General features: G+C 37.4%; 1 protein-coding gene and 1 pseudogene across 1 annotated transcript in view; one reads left to right on the top strand and one right to left on the bottom strand.

Moving 5' to 3' along the window:
* MALRD1 (MAM and LDL receptor class A domain containing 1) overlaps nucleotides 1–24,649 on the bottom strand; it is a 958,969-nt gene that overhangs the window by 878,303 nt on the left and 56,017 nt on the right. Inside the window, exons 3-5 of the mRNA XM_049881884.1 lie at nucleotides 21,753–21,847; nucleotides 21,503–21,664; nucleotides 13,260–13,356 (exon numbers count right to left, since the gene is read on the bottom strand). Coding sequence (XP_049737841.1) covers nucleotides 13,260–13,356; nucleotides 21,503–21,664; nucleotides 21,753–21,847 — 354 coding nt within the window. The remainder of the gene's footprint in view (nucleotides 1–13,259; nucleotides 13,357–21,502; nucleotides 21,665–21,752; nucleotides 21,848–24,649) is intronic.
* On the top strand, nucleotides 10,954–11,274 carry LOC126074939 (glutaredoxin-1-like; annotated as a pseudogene).

A 24,649-nucleotide genomic window follows, 5' to 3' on the forward strand; every position in this document is an offset into this window, starting at 1 on the left:
TTGGAAGCCCTGTTTTGAAGTCTTCTGGAGTGGTGGTGCAGTGGTTAAGAGTTGGGCTGCTAAACAGAAGGTCTGCAGTTCAAATTCACCAGCTGCTCCTTGGAAACCCTATGGGGCACTTTTACTCTGTCCCATAGGGTATCTATGAGTTGGAATCAACTCCATGGCAATGGGTTTGGTTTTTTCTGGTTTTCGGAGAATGTTAATATTTTCATGTTATCGGGTAATCAATACAAGTTTTATCTCTTCTTTTGTGAGCCATGTTCTTGCCAGTCCAGTATTCAAAGCCTTGTCTATACTTTTTGGGTCTGCCCCTCCCATAAGGCACTCAGGAGTTAGCCTGGACAATTGGAAAATAGTTTATATGATAATTCAGTTCTCAAAGCCTTTCCTGCAGGTCTTTGGGTGTGTTTGACATATGTGCAGCTTGAAAGTTAACCCGAAACTTGTTTTATTTCATACACTAAATTAGGGTATCCCCTTTTCTTGTTCTTTCCAAATTTTTCTCAACACTGTTTCCTAGTGGCCCCTTTTATTGGTTCATCTGGCCAGAGAGATAAAGTTCTTTCAGAATTTTATCCTCCCAAATTGCACAAAGTTCCATGTGACTGAGTCCAGCCAAAAATGAAAAAAAAAAAAAAAAATGTAGATTTTCTCCATTTTCCAAACAAGTAGGGCCCTTTTTCTTTCTTTGTGTATACAGAGAAACCAATTTTCCCTTGGTTTTAGGTCCCTCACTGAGATGGCAGTGCAGTTTCCTTCCTGTGGCTGGCCTCATGACAGAAGATGGAGAAAGGGACAGAGAGAGAGTGAGAGAACACAATGTTTCCCCTCCACATTCTCTGGTTTAGAGGTTCCCTTTTCTTGGTCCTCAGGTGTTTCTCTTGTACTTGTTGCTGTCTATGCCTGCTATGCAGTTTCTTGACTTAGCACAAACTTGGGTCAAATCTCATAGATAAAGGAGGCAAGACAAAAACAGGATACAGGATGGTCACTGCCACTGTCCTGGTTGCTCTCCAAGTTTTAGCTATTCTTCCCTATAAAAACTAGAAAAAACAAACTCATTGCTGTTGAGTAGATTCCGACTCATGGTGGCCCTATATCCACCTGCAATTATTTACTTTTCAAGGACCTCAGGTCAGCTTTTTTTTTCATAATTAGTCGTAATCAGTAGGAGAGAAATGTCAGAGCAGGCTTACTCTACATCAGCAGCACTGGAAGTCCAACTTTTTTTTTCTGTTTTAATGGGAGAAAGTGAACAATTCACAAAGGGAGGCTCTAAAAATCATTCAATCAACCAGAAGTATACTGAATCCTGTTTTCTTCATAACTTTCTTTTAATGGTTGTGCCTTTAATGTTATACTTCCATCCTAAAAATGAAAAAAAATAAAATCCAAAGGCTTTTTTCAAGTCTCACATAACTAGAAAAGCTTTTGAGGATTGTATTTGACAATGCTGTTAATTATAATGCTTGTCATCTTACAGAGCATTTGATAAACATCTGCCATATAATTCTATAAATTCTAGGAGTTACTTGTCACTCAGTTGTTTTTACAGGTGCTAGGTATTTTATAATTTTATGCTAAAATACATTGTTTTTACATATTGTACCTTCTCAAATATTTTCTTTCAAGATGCAAGTGTGTATTCATCATTACTTATTCAAGTTTAAGGAGGTATGCATTATACCTACTAAACTTTAGTCCATTACTAAGGCAACAGTGATTATTATATTTGTGTATCAAATTTATTAATTTCTTTCCCCACTGATTTCAACTATCCTCCCCAGTATAAAAATGTTCATAAAATTTTTTTTTGAAAGCACATTGGTTTGAGAAACATAAATAAATTTCTCAGGAAACCTAAACGTCTTACTCAGAGCAGATTCCATAAACCAAAATGACCTGTCAAAAGACAGACACATTAAGGCATAGTCTGCTCATTTATGAGAACTATATTTCTGGTATAATATGACAAAAGACACTTATATATCCACTAAAATATGGCAAATGCTTGGCCCAGATTAATTCTTCGCAGATAAAGTCACTTTATATAGTTTGAGGACGTACCTTCATTTTTGATATGAAAAAACCTAGAAATACTGTAATATTCTTAGCACAAATGTAAGCTATCATTAAAAAAAACCATATTCCCCTGATATTTTATTTAAATCTGCTTTTTAATGGAATGGAGTGCATATAGCTCTGAGGGAAAAATAATTCATTCAAAATCCCCAGCACTTGGCATTTAAATAATTGCACATGTTCTTTGTTCAATTATCCACTCAACATATATTTATTAAGTGCCTGTTCTGTGTTGGGAAATCACAAATGAATAAGACGCTACAGCTGCCTCAAGAAATTCAGTCTTTAGTTGAGGAGATGAATTGACATACAGAAATGGTAGTGTAACATCTATGCGTGTATGTAGGGGATTGGGGCATGAGGGGATTATCTCTAAGGGAAGTCATCCCAGAAGAGATACTTTGACTCAGTTGGAAATGATAAAAAGGAGTGGGGCAGGCAAAAAAATGTCATGGAATGTGACTTTAGGCAGAGGGAGCAAGGTTTGGAAAAATACCCAAGAATGAGAGGATACTGTGTTGTTGAATTCACAAGCAGTTCATTTTGTCAGAGTTTGAGAATGCTTGGTGTAGCTGTGAAGAAGGCAGTAGGATAGTTATGCAAGAGCAGGATCATGATGAACTCATTTCATGATAAGAAATTTGAGGCAAATACGCTTTTGATGAAATTAAGCAAAGTAGATGTCTGTCCACCACATTTGTATTTTAGAAAATATAATCTAGTGGCAGTATAGACAGTAGAGTGCAATAGATTGAACCTGGAAGCACTATTAAAAATTAAGAGGAAAAAAAAAAAGCATGACCTTAAATCAGAGTGAGATAAATAATTAAGATAAACAAGAGAAGACATTTAGAGTAATATAAGAACATGCTTTAATAGGATTTTTTCCCAAATGGACGAGGAAAAGAAATGAGTGCAGAAAAAGAAGAAGGATTTAAGGATGAATTCTAGGCTTTTGATTGAGACCAAACAGGTGCCAAAAACTAAAGTGGGGAACAGATTTTGGAAGAAAATTAGATTTTACTTTTAAACGTGTCGATTTTGAGTTTCTGTAGCAAATATGTTTGCTCACTCCAGTCATAAACCTGTTCTTGCCTGACTCTAAAAGTTAAATAATATTTTAGCATTTCTAGCAGCCAAGGTTATCCACGTGACAATGACAGGGTCAAAAACATTTCCCCTTTCCATTTCTACCTTCTTTCTGCCCTGAATTTAAAATGTACAGAGCTTCGACAGCCATGTTATTACCATGAGGTAAGAATTATGAGGCAAATACCAAGAAAAGCCCTAAGTCCTTGACCTTAACAGTGCTGGAGTTGCTGAATCTATGCCATAACGGTTTATCTCATCTATTTTTTTTTAAGTCACTTAAGTAAAGTTTTCTATGTTCTTACAACCTAATGCATTTCTAACCCCCCTCTCCAATGGAATAGGATTGTCTGGTGGACATGTCCAGGAGATAGCTGGGTTAATTCTGCCTACATGTCTCTGAGGCCCATCCCACAACTCAACTACCATCAGGGGTGCATGAGACTGAAACCACTGATTCTAGACTGCTAAGATCCTACCCCTGGCAGTCATTGCCAAGTACAATAGTCAACATGATAGAGGCTTTGTGGTTCCCAGTATTAGGCACATTCTAAAACATGGATTAGTCTGGCTTCACAAAAATTTATCTGAGGAGAGGAAGGATTATCTGAGAACCTTATGTAAAATACAGGCCCCATCTAGCTGGTCTAAAGTGAGACCCAAAATCACTCCCCATATGATTCCAATGATTCACTAGGTTTAGTCTGTCATGAGAGTACTACTTGACTGCCAGCTCTATTTGAAAACTTAATGGGGCTTAACTTCACCATCTCTCACATTCCTTTCATTTACAAAAAGCAATCTAATCCAAGTGTCAACTCTACCCCACAAGGATTTATCCTCATGCTGCTACTTTTTCCTCCCAAAAGTTTAAAATACATTGCCAACTTTCATTCTATCAGGAAATAAAACAAGCACCCTGTACCCTCAGACTTTTCAAAGAATATACCACCATGCGACCTTTCCTAAAACCTGGCTTTCTTCATAAGGACACTACTCCCTCTGCTGCTTTCCCAAGGGATGGCATCCCATTCCAATGTCCCATAAAACATAAGGCCTAAAATTTGTTCATGTGTCATGACTCAAAATGAGAAGAAACAGCTGCAAACATCCATTAATAATAGAAACCTAGAATGTATGAAGTATGAATCTAGGAAAATTGGAAATCGTCAAAAATGAAATGGAACACATAAACATGGATATCCTAGGCATTAGTGAGCGGAAATGGACTGGTATTGAACATTTTAAATCAATCATATGGTCTGTTATGCTGGGAATGACAAATTGAAGGGGAATGGCACTGCATTCATCATCAAAAAGGACATTTCAAGATCTATACTGCAGTACAATGCTGTTGGTGATAGGATAATATCCACATGCCTACAAGGAAGACCAGTTAATATGACTATTAGTCAAATTTACACACCAAACACTAAGCTAAAGATGAAGAAATTGAAGATTTTTACCAGCTCCTGCAGTCTGAAATTGATCAAACATGCAATCAAGATGCATGGATAATTACTGGCAACTGGAATGCTAAAGTTGAAAACAAAGTAGGAGGATCGGTAATTGGAAAACATGGCCTAGGCGATAGAAACGACATCAGAGATCTCATGATAGAATTTTGCAAGACCAACAACTTTGGTTCATGATATCTTGGTTCATGATATCCAATTTATAGTCCTCCTCATAGTGGTCATCTATGCAGATCTACTTTCTATATTCACCGAAAATGTCTTGCTTTCAAAGCCTTCTCTAGCCCCAAGTCGTGTAATACTGTGTAAATTTAATACTCATATGAATAAAAAAAACAAAAAAACAAAAAAAACAATTGCTTTTGACTTCTACAATGATTTAATATAGAGCTGTTTTAAGTGCTTACTATAAAATCTGGCATTTGTTTTCTGAATATTTATCATAACCCATCTACATTGGCTTTTGTCCCAGTATATGAATCATGTGTAATTAGGAAATAGATTTGGTTCCCAGGGCTAAAGATAGAAAGTTCAGGTCTGAAATGATAGCAGAGTCCTGTTACAAGCAATCTCAGCTCCCTAGTACCACCTAAGCATGCTCCTATGTCAATTTGTGGTGAAAATAAAGTTTCAATGGCAGAAGCCAAGCTCTAACTTCCTTACAACGCTGAAAGTCCAGCCAATAGCTGATTTCACTGCCTTATTCTCCTTTGAGGACAATTAGCCAAAATGACCAATGAATAAGTCTTGGTAGGGATCATTTTGTTTGGCAGACCTCAAGTTCACAGAAAAAAATTGAGCTACATAAAGATACTGCTAGAGCCATCAGAGTCAGGAATTAGATTCCTCATTCAAAACTGAGTATAAGCTGGCTGTGCTCTGGACCTCAGAAAACCATGCAGGGTAACAAAAAAGAGTTAGTAGAGGCTCAAGTAGAAGAGCAGTCAGCAGCTGAGCTAAGCATGTATTCTCTATTGCTACATTACATCCTTTCTGATAAATCTAATAAATGTTACCTTCTTTTAGTGAAAAAGAGCCCTGGCAGTGCAGTGGTTAAGAGTTTGGCTGCTAACCAAAAGGTTGGCAGTTCAAATCTACCAGGTGCTCCTTGGAAGCTCTATGGGGCAGTTCTACTCTGTCCCATAGGGTCATTAAGAGTAGAATTGACTTGACAGCAATGGTTTTTTTTTTTTTTTTTAGTGAAAAAGGCATTGAGGTTGATACTTCTGCATTTGGAAAAGGCAACTTAAAGGAACTGGAACAAGATCGAGGAGTTGAGATGGTTACCATACTTTTGAATGAAGATCTCTCTAAAAGCTCCCATCAAACTTACTACAGAGCAGATCCACATGACTAACCCACAGGCCCCTCAAAGTCAATATATCAAAAAAAAAAAAGGCAAACGTGTATGCTGTCCTCATATTCCCATACCCACTTAATGGCAGCACTATCTACTCTGTCACTCAAGCTTGGAAGAAATCCTCAACACTGCATTCTTCCATGCTCTCTGTCTTAGTTAGCTAGTGATGCTATAATAGAAATATCACAAGTGGATGGCTTTAACAAACAGAAATTTATTCTCTCACATTCTAGAAGGTTAGAAGTCCAAATTCAGGGCACTGGCTCCCATGGAAGGCTGTCTCTCTCTGTCAGTTCTGGAGGAAGGTCCTTGTCATCAATCTTTCTCTGGTCTAGGAGCTTCTCAATGCAGGGACCCCAGGTCCAAAGGACACGCTCTGCTCTCAGTGCTTCTTTCTTGGTGGCACGAGGTCCCTCTCCTCTCTGCTCAGCTTTTTCTTGAGATTGACTCAAGACACAACCTAATCCTGTAGATTGTGTCCTGCCTCATTAACATAACTACCTCTAATCCTGCCTCATTGATATCATTAAAAACCCAGTGCCCTTGAGTCAATTCCAACTCATAGCGACCCTACAGGCCAGAATAGAGCTGCCCCATAGAGTTTCCAAGGAGCGCCTGGCAGATTTGAACTGCCGACCCTTTGGTTAGAAGATGTAGCTCTTAACCACTACACCACAAGGGTTTCCCCATTAACATCATAGAGGTTAGAATTTACAACACATAGGATAATCACATCAGATCACAAAATGGTGGACAATCACACAATACTGTGAACCATGGCCTAGCCAAGCTGACACATTTTTGGGGAACACAATTTGATCCATAACACTCTCATATTAGTATTTCTAACCTTCCCTGTTATCTCCATTTCTACAACAATTTATAATGATTTTTCCAACTCCCAGTCCTCCACAAAACTGCCCAACCACGTTATACCATTGTTTAAAGCCCTTTCAAGAATCCCAAGCTCTTTACCATGGCATACAAGCCTGTCCAGGTTCTAATCTAAATTTACAGATATATTTTCTGTCCATTCTCTTCACAGATTACATTTTTAACCACTTTACTGAGGTGTAATGGACGTATAATAAACTGTACATATTTAAGGTGTACAATTAGATAAGTTTTAAATATGTATATACCTGTAAAACCATCACCACTATCAAAATCATGAACACGTACATCATCCCCAAAAGTTTCCTCATACCCCTTTGCACTTCCTCCCTTTTTCTCTTTCTCTCTTTTCCCCATTTCCAGGAAAACAGCAATCTGCTTTCAGTCACTATAGATTTTATACATGGAATCATAGAATATGATCTCTTCTGGTCTGACTTTCACTCAGCATAATTATTTTGAGATTCATCCATGTGGTAGCACATATCAAAAGTGTATTCCTTTTTATCGGTAAGTGGTATTCCATTGTATAGATATACCAGAGGCTGTCCTTTTACCAGTTGATGGATATTTGGGTTGTTTCCAGTTTTTGGCTATTGCAAATAAGCTTCTGTGAATGTTCCTGTACAAGTCTTTATATACGCACATGCATTCATTCATCTTGGGTAGATACTAGGAGTGGAATAGCTGGATATATAGTAGGCATGTGTTTGACATTTTACATAAGTGTCAAGCTGTTTTCCAAAGTGGTTGTGCCGTTTTACATTCTACCAACAGTGTAAGCAACATCATGATAAACAGAAAAGATTGAAGTTGCCAAAGACTTCATTTTACTTGGATCCACAATCAAGGCTCACGGAAGTAGCAGCCAAGAAATTAAACGACGTATTGCATTGGGCAAATGTGCTGCAAAAGACCACTTTAAGTTGTTAAAAAGCAAAGATGTTACTTTGGAGACAAAGGTATGACTGACCCAAGTCATGGTATTTTCTAGTACCTCATATGCACACGAAAGCTGGATGATGAATAAGGGAGACAGAAGAAGAATCGACGCCTTTGAATTACGGTGTTGGCAAAGAATACGGAATAAACTGTGAAGTACCAGAAGAATGAACAAATCTATCTTAGAAGAAATACAGTCAGAATGCTCCTCAGAAGCAAGGATGGGAAGTCTTTAGGATTCTGCCTGGGTTCCCCTTTTCTGTATCACAGTCTAGAAATTCTCTCAAGGCAGTAATCATAGCAGTATCACTTTGTTTGTTTCCCTCTCTCTGAGATCAATATCTTTGGTGCCTGATGCTAAGTGAATTAGAAATCAGTATTTCAAATATTTTGTCCATATTTGTTTACTTTGGGGAGGGGGTAGGAATTTGTTCCCTGTTACTCCATCTTACCTGGAAGCAGAACCTCCATATAGTACATTTTAATATAAATGCATTGCTGTTGAGTCGATTCTGGCTTACAGCAACCTTACAGGACCGAGTAGAACTGCCCCACAGGGATTCTAAGGTTGTAAATCTTTATGGAAGCAGACTGATGCATCTTTTTCCTATGAAGCAGCTGGTAGGTTCAAACCACCAATCTTCTGTTAGCAGCTGAGCCCTTAACTACTGCGCCACAGGGGCTCCCTGTTTTAATATAATACCGCATATACCACATTTTTATTTCTACCTACTTTGGTCAAGATTTCTCTCTCCTGGAGATGCCTTCTTCTATCTTCTTTAGCCCAGCTTTACCCTGTGCTTCATTTGTGTCTGATCCTTCAGGCACCCCTCTATGTTCCCATATTATTCTATTCACATTCTGACTACAACACTTACTGTATTATATAGAAATTATCTCTTCGGTTGTCTATCTCAGGATCTTTGTAATCCTAATGCTATTCCTGGCACATAATAGCATTTTAATTAGTTTTTGCTAAGTTAAATTAAGAAGACTGATATGGATAAGAAAGATAGATGAAGGAGTTATCAGTGCTGGTGCCCGAATTCATGGCCAGGATGAGCCATCTCAGGAGAGTATACAGAATGAGTGGAAAAGAGATCCATGTTCTGAATTCCAAGTAATACCAATATTTAAGTGATAAGTGGGAGAATAGAAGCTGGGAAATAACTAGAGAGGTAGGAATAAAACCATGAAAATACTCATGTCAAAATCTAGAGAAGAAGAGTATCTCTGTTCAAGCCCTCTCCTGGCCAAGTAAAGGCTTGGAACTGTCATCCAGGCTGCAGTTTCTGACCACCAGTGCTCAAAATATGGCCAGCCAGATGTTGAGATGTGAAGGTATGAGGAATAGTAAGGTAGAGCTGTACTGTCCAACATGACAGCCACTAAACACATGTGACTACTGAGCATTTAAAATATAGTATGAATGAAGATGTGCTGGAAGTAAAAAATGAAACATGATATCAAAGAATTGGTACCAAAAAATGCAAACTATCTTCTTCATAGTGTTTTTATATTATTTATTGAAACAATAATATTTTGACTATTGGCTTATTTAGAGTATATAATTAAAATTCATTTAACCTATTTCTTTTTACTTGTTCAACGTAGCAAGAAGAAGGTTTAAAATGACTTTGACTTATGTGGCTTGTATTATAGTTCCACTTGACATCACTGGTCAAGGGTCTCATGAAGGTGACCTTAGGAAGCTGATAGCTAAAATGAGAAAGAGGAGGTTCTATTTTTTTTTTTTTTTCTTTTTTTGAATCTGTACAAGCTTCAGTTTGCTGGTATGCTGAAGGGAAAGTGCTAGTAGAGAGAAAAGTTGAAGATACAGGGAAGAGATAGGTTCACTGTTGAAGAGAGATTCCTGAGTAAGAGACAGTGAATAGAAAACACCACAGGGAGGTTGTCATGGGACAGAGGGATGCATAGAATTTCATTAGATATTTTTTATATCTAAAGTATAAAATATCAAAAGAAAACTGTGGTTTTTGTTTCAGGCAGCAAAAGAAAAAAAAAAATTACACTCCAAAACTACTACTGTTCTTCTTTGCAAGGCCATGGCTCAAGTTTTTCTCTACATTTTACAGACATCACTACATGATCAATAATGTTGATCAAAATTATTAATACTAGAAAGCAATGCACTAAGCCAGGAAGAGTTGTGGGGGTAAAAAGAGATAAACAAAACGTCCATCATTTTAATTATATGTGTATATGTATACAGATATATGTAGACAGAGATTAGTATTTAACCCTTAGATATGGAATTATTAGCCCTGAATAATGTTTTATCCTTGTCAAAATATGTTTTCTGTGGTTTAGTGAACGGAGAAAATAATGTTGCTTCGGTTTTCTTCCATGATCTCTTCTGAGCTGTATGACGAAATTCCTCAAAAAGAGGGTATTATCTTTCAAGTCTTCAGTTTAGTAAAAATAATTAGTAGATCATTTATAGACTCTGATGCTACTTTCAATTATTCACTACCAGGAGTGTTTGACGAACCATCCTTACTAGAGGCACTGACATAAATATACAGAGTGGGAAAGCCCAATTCTGAATGACTTTACACATCAGCAACACTACAGAGCGATTCAGTCATTTCCTACAGCACCCATCACAGTGGAGAGGGAACTCAAAACTCTGTGAGAAAAGGTGAGGAGGAAGGGGATCAGTTGTTGGACCAGAAAAACTAGTTGTTAATTTAATTTTTCTTTGACGGAGCTGATTAATCACTTAATTCATAATGACTGTGTTTGTGGAGTTCAATTACTTCTAGAAAATGGGGGTGTGGAGAGTGTTACAATCTGTTTCCTTAAAGTTTTCCAATGCTCCATGTCCATTTCAATTCATAATATAGTGATTTCTTACCTAATATATACTGAACACTGATAATACAAAGATGGAAGAGACTTTTACAGGTTTGAGTGTTGGAAGGGGCTGTCCCCAGTTTCTACCTACCCAACCTTGGTCTGGGTGACAAGATATACGTACCTGTAAGCTACTATTCTACCCAGCAGGATTGCTGCTTAAAACCCAGGCACACAGGTTTACACTCTGCAATTGAGGAGCCCTTCTGGGGGAGATAGCAGCTTGTCAGCATGGCACAAGAGTTTATGAACAGCAAAATCCGCCCTGGGAAGGTGGTTGTGTTCATCAAGCCCACCTGCCCCTACTGCAGAAAGACCCAAGAGATCCTCCCCGAATTGCCTTTCAAAAAAGGGCTCCTGGAATTTGTTGCTATCACAGCCACCAGCGACACCAGCGCAATACAAGATTACCTCCAACAGCTCACAGGAACAAGAACAGTGCCTTGAGATTTTATGGGTAAAGATTGTATCGGTGGATGCTCTGATCTGATAGCTTTGGAAGAGAGTGGAGAGTTGTTGAAGCGGCTAGCAGATATGGGGGTTCTAGAATAATTACAGAGTCCCCAGGCTGACGTCCCCTTGGGAGCTGGATGGCATCGCAAATGATGACAGAATTTCCTGGTGGATGGATCTGGGACTGTTCTTTCCTGGCTACAGAAACTGTTCACTCAAAAACAAAAACAAAAAAAAAAAAAAGGGGGAGGGTAGAGGGAGGAAGAGAATGATATTTGGCAAAAACTGCTTTTTTCTTTTGGATCATTTATTAAAAAGTAGACCAACTTGCCCCAGAAAACAGGGCCAAGAAGGTTAATATACAGTCTTGGGTTTCCTCTGGGTTTGCCTTTTGGGTTCCAAAAGACCAGATCGAGTTCTGGCTTAGGATTCACTCACTGACCGAAAGGTATTCTCCCTTTTTGGTATGTTTTTCCTACGAAGTGTCTTCATGTGCCAGCACTCCTCTACCTCTAAAACCAGTGTTTTTAATCATGTTTATCCCTGGCCCCCCAGGATGAGTCTATACTTGGTCTTCTGTGACTGCCCATCAGCTGAAATTATTTCTCTGATCTTGACCTGATGGAGTTTGTACTACGAAATCAATAAGCATTTTGAATGTACTTTTTCAAACTAAATGCATCTCCCCCTTGCCATCTCTACCTCTTCTCACCTTGAGATTTAGGCTCTGAACCAATGTTCTCAGCATTGACGACTCACAGATGTCACAGAAAGTGTTCCACAATTCTGTGCAGTGTTTGAGGACCCAATGTGGGAAACTTGACATGAAAAGTTAAGCACTTTTGGTCTCCACTTGGTGCCACAAGGTCAGAGACACAGATGTAGGTACTGTGATCATGTGGCAACATCCTTATATAAGATGGTTGTCCAGGTAATCCTGAACAAGTGTCTATTAATTTGAATTAATATCAGCAAAACTAAAAAATTATATAAGACTTGCAGCTCCCTCCCCTAAAAAAAGTCTGTGGAAAAAGTCAAGGAGCCAAATTTGAGAAATACTGTCTTAAATGATTCTCAATCTTTCTTGCCTTTTTTTTTTTTTTGACACTTGAAAAGCTTAATTCCTTACTATGAAGTATAATTTTTCTGTTCTAAAATTACAGAGTTAACTTCCTTCTGTGGTCTCTAGTGCAAATCGTTGAGTTCTTTTCTAATAAAGAATTATGCATAAGTGATGGAAAAAAAAAAAAAAAACCCAGGCACAGCAACTCTTTATCAAGATGAGATGGTCTACTCTTAGGTGGAACAACCCATCTCTTCTGGTCTTGAGATATTTACAGTATTATTTCATACCACAATTAACATATCTTAGTGCCAAATTAGAACTTGGAAGCTCTGTAGAAAATAGCTGTCTTTACTTTGCTATATTATTCCATAATATAACAAAAATTTAAAAGGAAAAAAATCCAAATGTCTGATTCTTGCTTGATCATTAGACTAAATTAGATATTTCATTCTAACTAAATTATAATTTTGACACTGAACTTTTCTATTGATAACAATGTGAATGAGGAATTAAATACTACTCAGTCAATATAATCAAGGAACCAATATAGATAATTTTTTAGATCTGATATATGTGGCTTATCTATCTAGCTGTTTCAGCCTCAGTAGATAATAACCAGTATCTCTCTCCATTTTTTATCTCTCAGTGAAGTTATGAGACTGACTAATTAATTCTCCAGGAAGACATATTCAAGTCTATAAAGGCCAGTTTTCTCCCAGCCTCCTAAAATGCACAGAGCTCTTTTGGTAAGATTTAATCAGCCAGTGTAAATGCTACTATACAGTCTCAATTCTAAGATTAAATGATTACATTGAACTCTTATTAGAGTCAGAGAAAAATAGCCAATTTTCACTTCCAGCATAGATCCAGTCACTATTAAACAATGGTTTAAAATAATGGAAAATAACCCACACTAAAACATCACACAAAAATAAAGAGCAGATAACAGTCATTACAATCTTTAAATTGTACTAGATTTATTATACATAGTAAGGATCAAAATGCAAGAAGTTCTTACTGTTGGCAGGAAGGCAACCTGGACTGAAAGATATATCATCAATAGCTATGACTTCATTCTGCTCATGAGCTGAAATCATTTGACCGTGAATAACAATCTGTGTAAGAAAAACAACACAAAACAGGGAATGTCATTATCTCACGGTCTTGCAGAAGAGGGCTTACAGATAAGAAACTTGTCACTTTTTGGAAGCACTGGGTGGACCATGCCAATTCCAAATGGAAAGAGATTAAAGCAAACATTCTCAAGGGCAAAAAAATACATGGTTATCCCTGTATCTCAGATGCATGGCACAAGTTATATGTTTGTGAAATTAAGAAATATTCACCTTGTTTCTCTCCTACGACCATCATGTTTGTTTAGTTCATCTTTATCCTGAGTTCTTAGTATGTTGCAATTATGATCCATTTCCATCTCTGGTTCTCTAAATTTTATTCACAGTCTTGCCTTGGATGTCCTATGATATCCGATTGCACATTTTCTGACATTACTCAAACTTCAGCTTGACACTTGACTGGAAATGATAGTTCAGTGACTTATTGTTAAAATGACTGAATGTTTTAGTGTGACGGGGACCCAGCCTAAGTCTGCACCAAGAGGAAATACTCTGGTATGATTACTCTAAGAAACTGAGAAGCTACTGTCCAATTTCCTAAATCAATACAAAATTGGTATGTTGGTAAGAAGTGTTATCCTGCCCTCACTAACAAACACGGATGATGTGTGAGGCTTGAAACATGGCAATTGTGACCTTGTGTGTATCGTTCAGTCTTGTTTGTAATATAAACACTTCATTATTTCAAAAAGTCCACACTGCCTTTTAGCTTAGCAATTGGCCTGGATGCAGTAAACCACAGCAGATTGTTTTGCCGTGCCGTATTCTCTTTTGTTCCTGTACAACATGCGAGACTAATTTATTTCTTTTCAAACCAGGTACTACCACTCCAGGAAAAATCCAGCAAGACTCATACACAACCTATGAATGCGTTGCCCTAGGAAAGTCATATTTTCTTCACATAAGAGAGAAAAACTGTGTGACTATTTAGAAAGCAGTACTATGTCTACAAAGGTCTGCCAAAGGCTATTGTGTAGGGATAGTTTTATATGAGGACAGTACAGCATAGGGATTAAAAATGTATATTTGGAGACTACCTGGATTCAGATCCCAGCTTCACCACTTAATAGCAACAGGGCCTTGGAAATGTTACTTAACATTTCTACACCTTAGAGTCTTTTTACCTTTAGTTTTCTTTTTATAAAATGGTAATGATAAACTTAATAAACTATATGATAAGGTCTGTGCAAGGATAAATGGGTTACTACATGTAAAACAGTATCCAGCTCATAGTAAGCATTGGATAAATGTTCCCCCCCAAGTCGGATAAATGTTAGCTATTATTATAATAACTCAGAGTTATTAAAATATTATAAATAGTTATTATACAAAGAGTGTGTTTGTAGATAAAAAATCAGTTCTCTGCAGATTAAAATTTTATTCTTCTTGAAAGCTTTTTCTCATGGATACATTCCCTAGTTCTTGCCGAGGTAAGTATAGTTCTGTAGTAACGATATTTAAAAACTGAAGTCGAAATAAGTGTTAATTACATTACCAGCCTCTTCTATTTCCCTCCACACTCTGTCCTCCAAAATCTCATTCATCCTGAGGACTTCAGCGGTCATCCAGGTTAATGAATCACAATTTTAAATCATGAATGTTCACCTCTCTCCTGTGCTCTCCTCCCATATCTCTACAGCCTGCTGGACATTTTCACTCACAGGACAAAAAGTCACTTCTAACTCATCATATGCTGTTTGTTCTTTCCTATCGAACTGGCCCTCTTGCCTGACTCTCTTTTTCTAGTACCAGAAGATTTCCAATCTGCAATGCTAAAAATCCTAAGTCGCCTTTGGAATCACTTTTTCTTTTAGCGTCATGTCCATTCAGACAAGACCTATTAACCTCTCTCTTTTTTTTTTTTTTTCATTCCTATTTCCATGCTTATATTCTCACACCCGATCTATTGAAGTAGCCTTTACATCTCCTTCCTGCCTTCAAGCTCTCCTTGTTAGTTTGCAATAGGTATTACACAAAAATTTGATTCAATTAAATTATATGTTAACTTGTTATGCCCAAAGAAATGTTATTATGAAAAGTTATAAATGAACGCCACTTGAGCTCTTTGGTCCAACAAGAAGGAAATTTTTTTCTTAGGGAAATTCATGGAAAGGTCTATGTGGCTACAAAAGTCAAGTCCCCTCAGGGATAAATAGATAGTCTAATTAAAAATATTTAAACAAAAATATTTCATTTTCTATATAATAAACACCCAGGAATTTTGGTTAGAAATCTGAAAAAAGGGAAGGGTTGAATTAGCTGAAGAAAGTGGAATCCCGGGATGATGGTAAACCTTCAGGTGCTGTGGAGGGCCACTGCAGAAAGCTGTATTGGCATATGTATGGGTGTGCCTAAGAAAAGTGGTGACAGCATTCCTTATTTTCTTCAAAACTTTGGAAAATGCATTTTGCAGACCGCCACCTCATTTTGATAGTGTTGTGGGGTGCATAGCAAAAAAGTAGACCACAAGGCAGAAAATAGAGTTGAAACTAGGAGTTTGGCAACATCATAGGAGTCAGGCATGGTCCACAATGACCCGGCAGTAAACATGAGACAAATCCACCTGACCCTAAATATTCTAAGAGAAAATGGCCTCTGAATGGAGCCAAGGGGTCAGTGCTCAAGCCCCATGATTTAAATCTTAGAGGAATTTGTGACTGCAGGTGGCTGAGCAACATAAAACTCTTATAGCTATATTTATTGTGTTAAAACAAAAAAGTTGCCATCAACTGGACTCCAATTCGTGGTGGATCTATGTGTGTCAGGGTAGAACTGCATTCTATAGAGTTTTCAATGGCTGATTTTTTGAAGAAGAATACCAGGCTTTCTTCCAAAGTACCTCTTGGTGAACTTGAACCTCAAAACTTTTGGTTAGCATGTCAACCCTTTGTACCACCCAAGCAGCACCTTAGTGTACTAAAGTTGTCATCATTGGTAGTATACGTTCGTTATTATCCCCCAAGCAAACATCTTGAAACACAAAAAGATGACAGTGATTCTTTCCCCACCATGTTGTCAATAGTAAACATTCTTCAATTAAAAGGTAAAAATACCTGAAACTATGATTTTGAAAAGAGTCAGGGTAAAATTTTTTAAATTAAGATAACATACAGTTTTATGAATAACTTGTCCTTTGTCCTTATAAAGTCTATTCTTTCTGAATAAGAGGCTGCTGGGAACCCTCTGGCATTTCTAAATGGCATATTAAAGAAATTACAAATAGATAATACCGTATTAAAAATGCATCACTATCTTTTCAAAATTCAGGCACCAACTGCTCAGTTTAACAATGAAAACATTCAACTTGATAGCCATAATTAGTGATGTATTTAGTAAAATAGTATTCATTCCTTCCTACCCATATTAAAATCCATAAAACTAATGTATGAGTACCCTTCCAGAGAAAAATAGGTGGGTGGTTTCACTTAAATCTGGGACTAATTTTCGGGTATATGTTTATCCTGCTTTATTCTTTGCCTCCTTGAATTCTTTAGGGCAAGAGTAAAATTGTTTATGCCTGTAATTTTGAAAAATGTGATTGCAGTTAGTCAGCATCATGCAAAGCCTAACGCTGTTCTCTCATCCAGCAAAGCAGACAAAAGAGGATTTAATGAGCCCATGCAACAAATCAGACCAAATGAGGAGGCTGTTTTATTCCTCTCCCATGTCGTATATATCCTAGTAACTTTTTTAATTTGATAAAAAGAAAATATTATTGTGGCTCAGTGATTAAGTGCTCAAGGTCTGAAACCAAACTACCGTAGGTTCTAAGCTGGTATGTGACTTAGACAGACAATTCAGCTCTCTAAAGCTCATGCACCTCACTGAACAAGGCAGTCAATTATAATTCTGCCCGAGAGAATTGTCTTGAGGAATCAACAATGTATAAAAAGGATTGAACATAGCACCTTGCACATAGTAAGTCCTCAATAAATACTAGTGGTTATTCCTCCGTAATGTTTTCAGAAACTTTCTGAAACACGGTCATCTTGTTAACTTTAAATGGTTAATCACCGTTCCTTGTTACATAGCTGTATTCCTTTAGAAATTAACATGCTTCGTTTTTATTAGCAGATGGACCTGGTACTTTGCAGATGAAGGTAATAAAGCCCCAAGGTGAGAGCCAGGTCCAAAAGCTTTCTTAAAAGCTCCTGCAAAGCCAGGGTCCAGCTGGGACCAAAATCTCATCTTTGGATATTTCTAAAGGAAACATGAATGGCTTTAAACCACTGGAAGTCAGCATGGAGGGGAAATCACAGAAAAGGAATAATCCTTAGAGGCTTGTAAACTGATGAGGCCGCAGATATTGTCTGAAGACACTGATTACAAAATTTCCTCAAAGAAGCCTCTCACAAAGCTTTTCAGGAACGAGATAGTAGATGGCAGCAGGCCGTATTTCAAGCACAGCACGTCCCTACAGCCCAGAATCTGGCCACTGGCTGACAGGACAGAACTAAAACGTACCTACAATCTTAAAGACTGGTGTAGCCGAAGCATTCCAAGACAGTCATAACCAAAAGCCAGTGCCGTCGAGTCGATTCCTACTCATAGTGACATAGGTTCTCCTAATTTTTACAAAGCCTTTGGGGTTTAGCACTGTTTTTATATCAGCAATGAAATATTTTGGGAAACAAATTAATATACCGCACATGCCACTGCTAGGGTTGAACCCACTGCTGCATTTTAAAACACTCAAGTGAATAACCTTGCTGCCTCAGCTACATCTGAAGTGCCCTGGAGATGGTATGTTCTGAAGTTTGAAGTTTTCTATTTAGCTGCTGTACATATTTAATCATCAGCTTCTATGATGTGCCATTTGGGAATGGGCACCTGAGGAAAACCAAGAAGTGATTTTAAAAGGATTAACCGACAGGATTCAACAGGTTGCAACTCTGCCCGACATTCAACTCTCTGTTGTGCTACTGGTAGAGACCTTGACCTGAAGATATGGACAGTTACATTAAAAAAGATGCAAAGCTTGATAAAGATAGTTTAAAGACTCTTTTGCCACTGGTTCTATTTTAAAGTTTAATGATATCTATAGATAACAACATAGTACGGACAAAGAAAAGATTTCCATCTCAGTCAATAAAATATATGCAAGGATGGAGAGAAAAGGGATTTCAGAAGCTCATCCCTCAGAATCTCATCAATGGGACTCAATTCCTTCAAAAGGAATCCTGGCTCTGTTTTGTTGCTTTTATTGTTGTTGATAAAACAAACAGGGAGACACACAGGACCAAGAGGAGAAATCTAAGAGATAAGCTAGAAACTTCTCTCGCATTTAATAACACCTGAACATCCATAGCAGATTAGCTGCACTGTTGCTGCTCTCGGGTACTCATTCTGCATACCTCTCCCCAGCAAAGCCATAGACTCCTTCAGGGCCCAGAAACAAAGAGTATCTCCTTCCCCAACCTGTCAAAAATATTCTCTCACTATGGCCCTGAGGGAAACCGTGGTGGTGTAGTGGTTAAAAATTCGGCTGCTATCCAAAAGGTTGGTAGTTCGAATCTACCAGGCTCTCCTTGGAAACCCTGTGGGGGCAGTTCTACTTTGTCCTTTAGGGTCCCTGTGAGTCAGAATCGACTCGACGGCAGTGAGTTTGTTTTTTTTTTTTTTTGGTTTATGGGCCTGTGAACATTCTCTGCATTGTGCCTTAAAAAGAAAAAAAAAAAGTGCCGTTAAGTCGATTCCAACTCGTAACAACCCTAGAGGACAGAGTAGAACAGCCCTATTGGGTTTTCCAGGAGCAGCTGGTGGATTTGAACTGCCAACCTTTTGGTTAACAGCTGTAGCTCTTAACCACCATGCCACCAGGGCTCCCAAGTGCTCCAAATAAGTCTTTATTAAATAAATGAATCAATCATTCATAGAAAGACATGAATAGCCTGCTAAGACTTTAACAGTCTTAAGCCTGATAGTTTAATATGTCTCCTGATCCTGATATCAATAGAGCATGAAACCTCAAACTACAGAGTTGGGTTCCAACTATAGAATTTCTCTTAAATCCTAGCAGCTAAGTATCACTAAACCACCTGCTAATGGAATTTCTTTACCCTTCTTTGGGTCCCCAATTAGCGTACCAAAGGCTGGAAATTTCAAATTATAGTCAACTTATGGCATAACAGTTAAGAAAATGTGTCATTCCTGTATCTTGTAATTCAACTTTTATAACAGAGTTCCTGCTCATTCTTCTATCCTTTTCCTCTTGGGTAGTCAAAATAACTGAAGCTAAAATTCAATCCAATTCAATTCTTATAAATAAGCAAGTGCCAAATTCATCACATATCAGGTGATTTTCTACTCCATATCAAATACATAAAATTTATTATATCGTTCTTCTAATAGATGATTAAAGAAAACTACTTAGGCTAAACTGGCCAACAGACTAGTCTCAGGAAATAAATTCATTAAGGATAAAATGCTTTAAGATCTTGTTTTTAACTGCAGAATTTTGCCTGGCTGTCCCAAATGTTAAAATAGGCAATAATTATCTAAGAACTCTCGTAATAATCGTTAGACGATAATATCTACCATGCTTAAGTTTTATTAGGCTGCATAAATAACTTTGTCTTTTATAGGCTTGCACTGGTTTTAATTCTCCAAATTATTTTGGAAAATAAAGGTTGTTTTGAATAGTTTGGATTTAGCTGTGGAATAAACATGACAATTATTCTACTTCACTAGCATCTAAAATCAGTAATTAAATCAAACAGCCTCTTTTCTCATTTCCCAACACTACTCTCGTCTCTAAAAAGCATAAGAAAAGTCTGAAAGAAAAATGATTCTTCAGAAGAAGAAATAAAAAGGAAGAGGATGATGAAACAGTGAAAAACAGGGAGGAAAATGGAGGGGTTCAAGAAATTAAGGAGACAATTAGAAAGTCAGATCATACTGCTCAGTTAAGTAGGACATTATAAGCACTGTGGCATTACATATTATTCATCTTTGAATTCTCCTGGGGGCAAAGACAATGATAAGGGCCTTGCCCACTGACACCCAATAACCTACTGTGATGCAATTAATTACTTTCATGTGTGGCCTTTCTAGCTAAGGTCTTGTAACTCCCACCGGGGTGACTGTGCGATAGTGTAACTGTGGCTGACCAAGAGGATTGGTCATGTTTGCCTTAGAAGAGAGAGAATTCCAGAGCAGGGAGGAAGAGCCCACCACCACCAAGGAAGGAGAGACCAGCAGCAGAGACTGGCAGCAGCAGATGACACAATGGGCTTTCTGGCCCAAGGAGAGAGAAAGCTGAGTGCCTTTGGACAGAAACTGAGGGCCAGTGAGAGGCATGCCTGCGAGCACAACTGAGAAGAGGCCATCCTGATGGAAGAACTGTATCCTAAGCGTTTTTGATCCTGAATTGTAACTGTTACTTCCCTAATAAACCCTGTAACAGTGAGGGTGGTCTGAGTTCTGTGTGGCTATTGCAATGAATATCAAACCCAGCAGAGAAGTAGAGAGTGCTGCAGAAGGGATAGTTAGTGTCAGAACTGGTAGAGATGGCAGAAAGAGGAGGCATATCTGACCTCCACCTCATAGAAATCAGCCTTGGGCTGTTGATTTTAGTTCTCCTTCACCTTGTGGGGTTGGAGGAGGTCAGACATCCCCCCCATGCTGTTTTTACACCCACATAGAGTAAATGTTGAATTATCACATGTTATAAGAACATCAGGAAACCCTGGTGGCGTAGTGGTTAAGAACTACAGCTGCTAACCAAAGGGTCGGCAGTTCGAATCTGCCAGGCGCTCCTTGGAAACTCTATGAGGCAGTTCTACTCTGTCCTATAGGGTCACTATGAGTCGGAATCGACTCGATGGCATTGGGTTTGGGTTGGTTTGGGGGATAAGAACATGAATATATCTTAAAGTATATCAACTTTGGTTTTGATACATATAAATTCAAAATCTTTTTTTTTTAAGTGTCTTTTAGGGTGACCAACCATCCTGATTTGCTTGAGACTCTCTGGTTTAGCCCTTGAAAGTCCTGCATTCTTCTAAACACCTCAATTCTCAGCTAACTGAGATGGGTGGTTACCCTATTTTTAATTCACTGCATGTTAAAAATCTGTATCTTATCAATTTTCATTCAGAGGTATAGCTAGAGAATAGAACACACTTACCTGAAATCTCTGTGAGCTATGGATTTTGATAACGTTTCTCTCCCACGCATCTTTGAGCCCAGCTGTGTTTTGCCACAAATGCTGAATAGCACTATCACAGGCAGTTTGAAGGCCCACCATTAATTTTCCACTCACTTGGCTAAGGAAGTGATAAAATGTAACCTGTGAAAAAATAATTAATGTCCAAACAATTATAATAAGGAATATCCCAAATGTGAAAGATATTTTAAAAGAGTGTGCTTTTAAATACCTGACAAGCATCTTGTTTATTAGTCGGAAGGAAAATTCTGCTTCTTATGTTTGAGGAAGTAGAATCTAATCTGGTGACCAATGAGAGGAAATGGGCTGTAAAAATAACAGTCAGTATGTTAGATTCAGCGAGATTGCTGGCAAATGTATTTAAGACATCAGGCTATTGTTCAGATCTACATCCAATTTAGGTCAATATATTTTTGCTTAAAAATGAAAAATATAACCAACCAATTGCTTTTGCAAATGGTCTGATATTTTCAGTTCGTTATTTTCCCCAATGAAATAACTAAGTGTGATTATACTCCCTGTATTATCACTATTAGAGGGGCCCTGGTGAGGCAATAGTTAAGTGATCAACTGTTAACAAAAAAGGTCTGCGGTTCTAACCCACCAGCTGCTCCATGGGAGAAAAGACCTGATAATCTGCTCCTGTAAAGATTATAGCCTAGGAAACCCAATGGGGCAGTTCTACCCTGTTCTATAGGGTAGTTGTGAGTTGGAATCAACTCTGTGGCACACAACAACAACATACTACTATTACAGGCTACAGTCCACAGTCCAGTTTACCACATGTAACATAATTGCAGTGATGCTGACCCGGTTTCAGTGGAGGTTCCAAAAATAAGATAGATTAAGAAAAAAGGCTTGGTGATATACTTCTGAAAATCAGCCAATGAAAACCCTATTGAGTCACGACAGTTTGGCCCATTGTGCATGGAAACACCATGATTCAGGGGCTACCTCAATGGCAGCTAACAATATAAAAAATTACAACCCTGCAAAGACAGTATCCAGAAAAACCCTCATACTGGGAACTGCCTACCAAAACAAGCACCCAATGAAGAATTCAAAAGAGATAATGGTTTCCTGTCCATTCAGAAAGAGTTGCATAAATCAGTCCCAAATATTCCCAGAATTAGGTGAAACAGCTCTGAGCCCTTCTGCTTCCCTGCTGGCAGCAGTACTGGCTATGACCCATTGGATTCTCACTGTTTAGAAGCCTTTGAAATAGATGTTGAACATTCCCTGGGATTTCTTTCATAGATTCTTCCGTTGCTTTACAAGGGTTATAGCATACAATCTGAGTACCACTGTTTTCAGCAACTCTATTTGATTTGCTTCTATACGTAAAAAGAAATGAAAATATTTATGTTGGCGATGGTTATGATGACATGTCTACCTGAGCCTTCAGCGGCATTTTAAAGCTAGGTTGGAAATCAAATGTAACTGTCACAACATTGAGAAAATCAATAGTAAAATTATGAAATCTAAGAAACCTTTTCTTACCTCTTTCTATCCCAAAATTGCACTCTAATTAAATGGAAAACAATGACATTAATGACTGCTTAAAAATGCACTCAAATGTATAATTGAAATTACTGCAATAACAAACAATTGTTCTGAGAATGAAGTCTCTAAAATCATTATATAAACATAATTTGGATGAAGAACTGGTATCACGGTGATATAAGTGGACTATAATTAGACTATCATTAGTTTTCTCTTGCTTCATAGGCAGCAGGTAAAACACGTTAAGCAACTAAATAATCAAAGAAGCATAAGGAGCCATATGGATATATTGTTTTAAGTTTTAAATAGTATTATTGGCACTACAAATGGTAATAACATTCAACAAGCCTTGAATATTTTTTATAAATATTAGCTAACAAAAAGCATCCCTGATACATACAGAAAAAATTATTTTCATTCACCAAGAAAATTACTATAATTAATCATATTTATTATAAAAATTTGGTCTTAAAAATCATATTTCACACATTAAGGTATTAAATAATAAAGTAGCATTTCTAATAGTATTTTTCAATGCTTACACAAATAAATGATATTTAAATATTTAAGTAGACTGCTTTACAAGCATAAACCATGTCATTTGATATGCATTATGGCAATGTAAATTATTCTGGATTTTTTATGAAAGTTAAATAAAGATTTATCTTCAGGTTAGAGTAGAAAGTAAGTTTAAAATTCAGAAATAGCCTGAAATCCTTTGACATTTGTTTTGGTCAAGTAAGGTAATTTGGACCAAAAAAAAAAAAGTGTTCAAAACATACCTTTAAATAGCAATATCTGTTTTCTACTTTTAATTCCAACTTAGTGACAATTGCAAACATTTTTTTAATGCACATTCCATTTTACCATGCTCCTTATTGTATGAGTACAGAATTTCTTTAACTCATATGTGGAAATTTTCCTTAGAGATGAATAACACATTAAGGAAAGTTCTTTTGCTTTCCAAAGAGCTCTAGTCAGGGTGTCTGAGTATGGGAAGAAAATACAGATCTATGATTTTCTCACATGCCCATTTCCTCATCTGACACTTCTTCCTACCACTGCCTCTAACCATCGAGAAGAGAATTGATGGAGCTGATAACAAAAAACGTATCCACTATTCTCTCTTCTTACTCCTGAAGCTGCCTACTAATACACATATAACACAGATGCACAGGCATGCACACACACACATCACCATTGTCTCTTATTAATCTCTACCATATTCATTTGAGTTTGTATGATTCATAAATTCTCATCCTATGACTGATTGCATCTACAAAAGCAATATATATATATTTAAGTTAATCTCGTTATAAAATGTCAATTCGAAAATGGCAAAATAAGAACACGCAGTATGCTTTTATTTATAATCTTAAATGTTAGAGGGTTTTTAGAATATATTTTTCTCAGTCACTGGGTAAGGGTTGGAGTAAAAACCCAAAATAAACCAAGTTTGTTGATAAAAAGGGAATTATATAAAAACGAAAGCAACAAAAGTGAATCAAGTTTTAAGAGCTACATCCACTAACTCTGGCAGAGAATTCCACCAACTTTGATCCTCAGAAAAGATAAGGTAGAATTTTCAATCTCCCTTTCCGTAAC

The sequence above is a fragment of the Elephas maximus genome, chromosome 4 (assembly GCF_024166365.1).
Source record: "Elephas maximus indicus isolate mEleMax1 chromosome 4, mEleMax1 primary haplotype, whole genome shotgun sequence".
NCBI lineage: Eukaryota > Metazoa > Chordata > Mammalia > Proboscidea > Elephantidae > Elephas > Elephas maximus.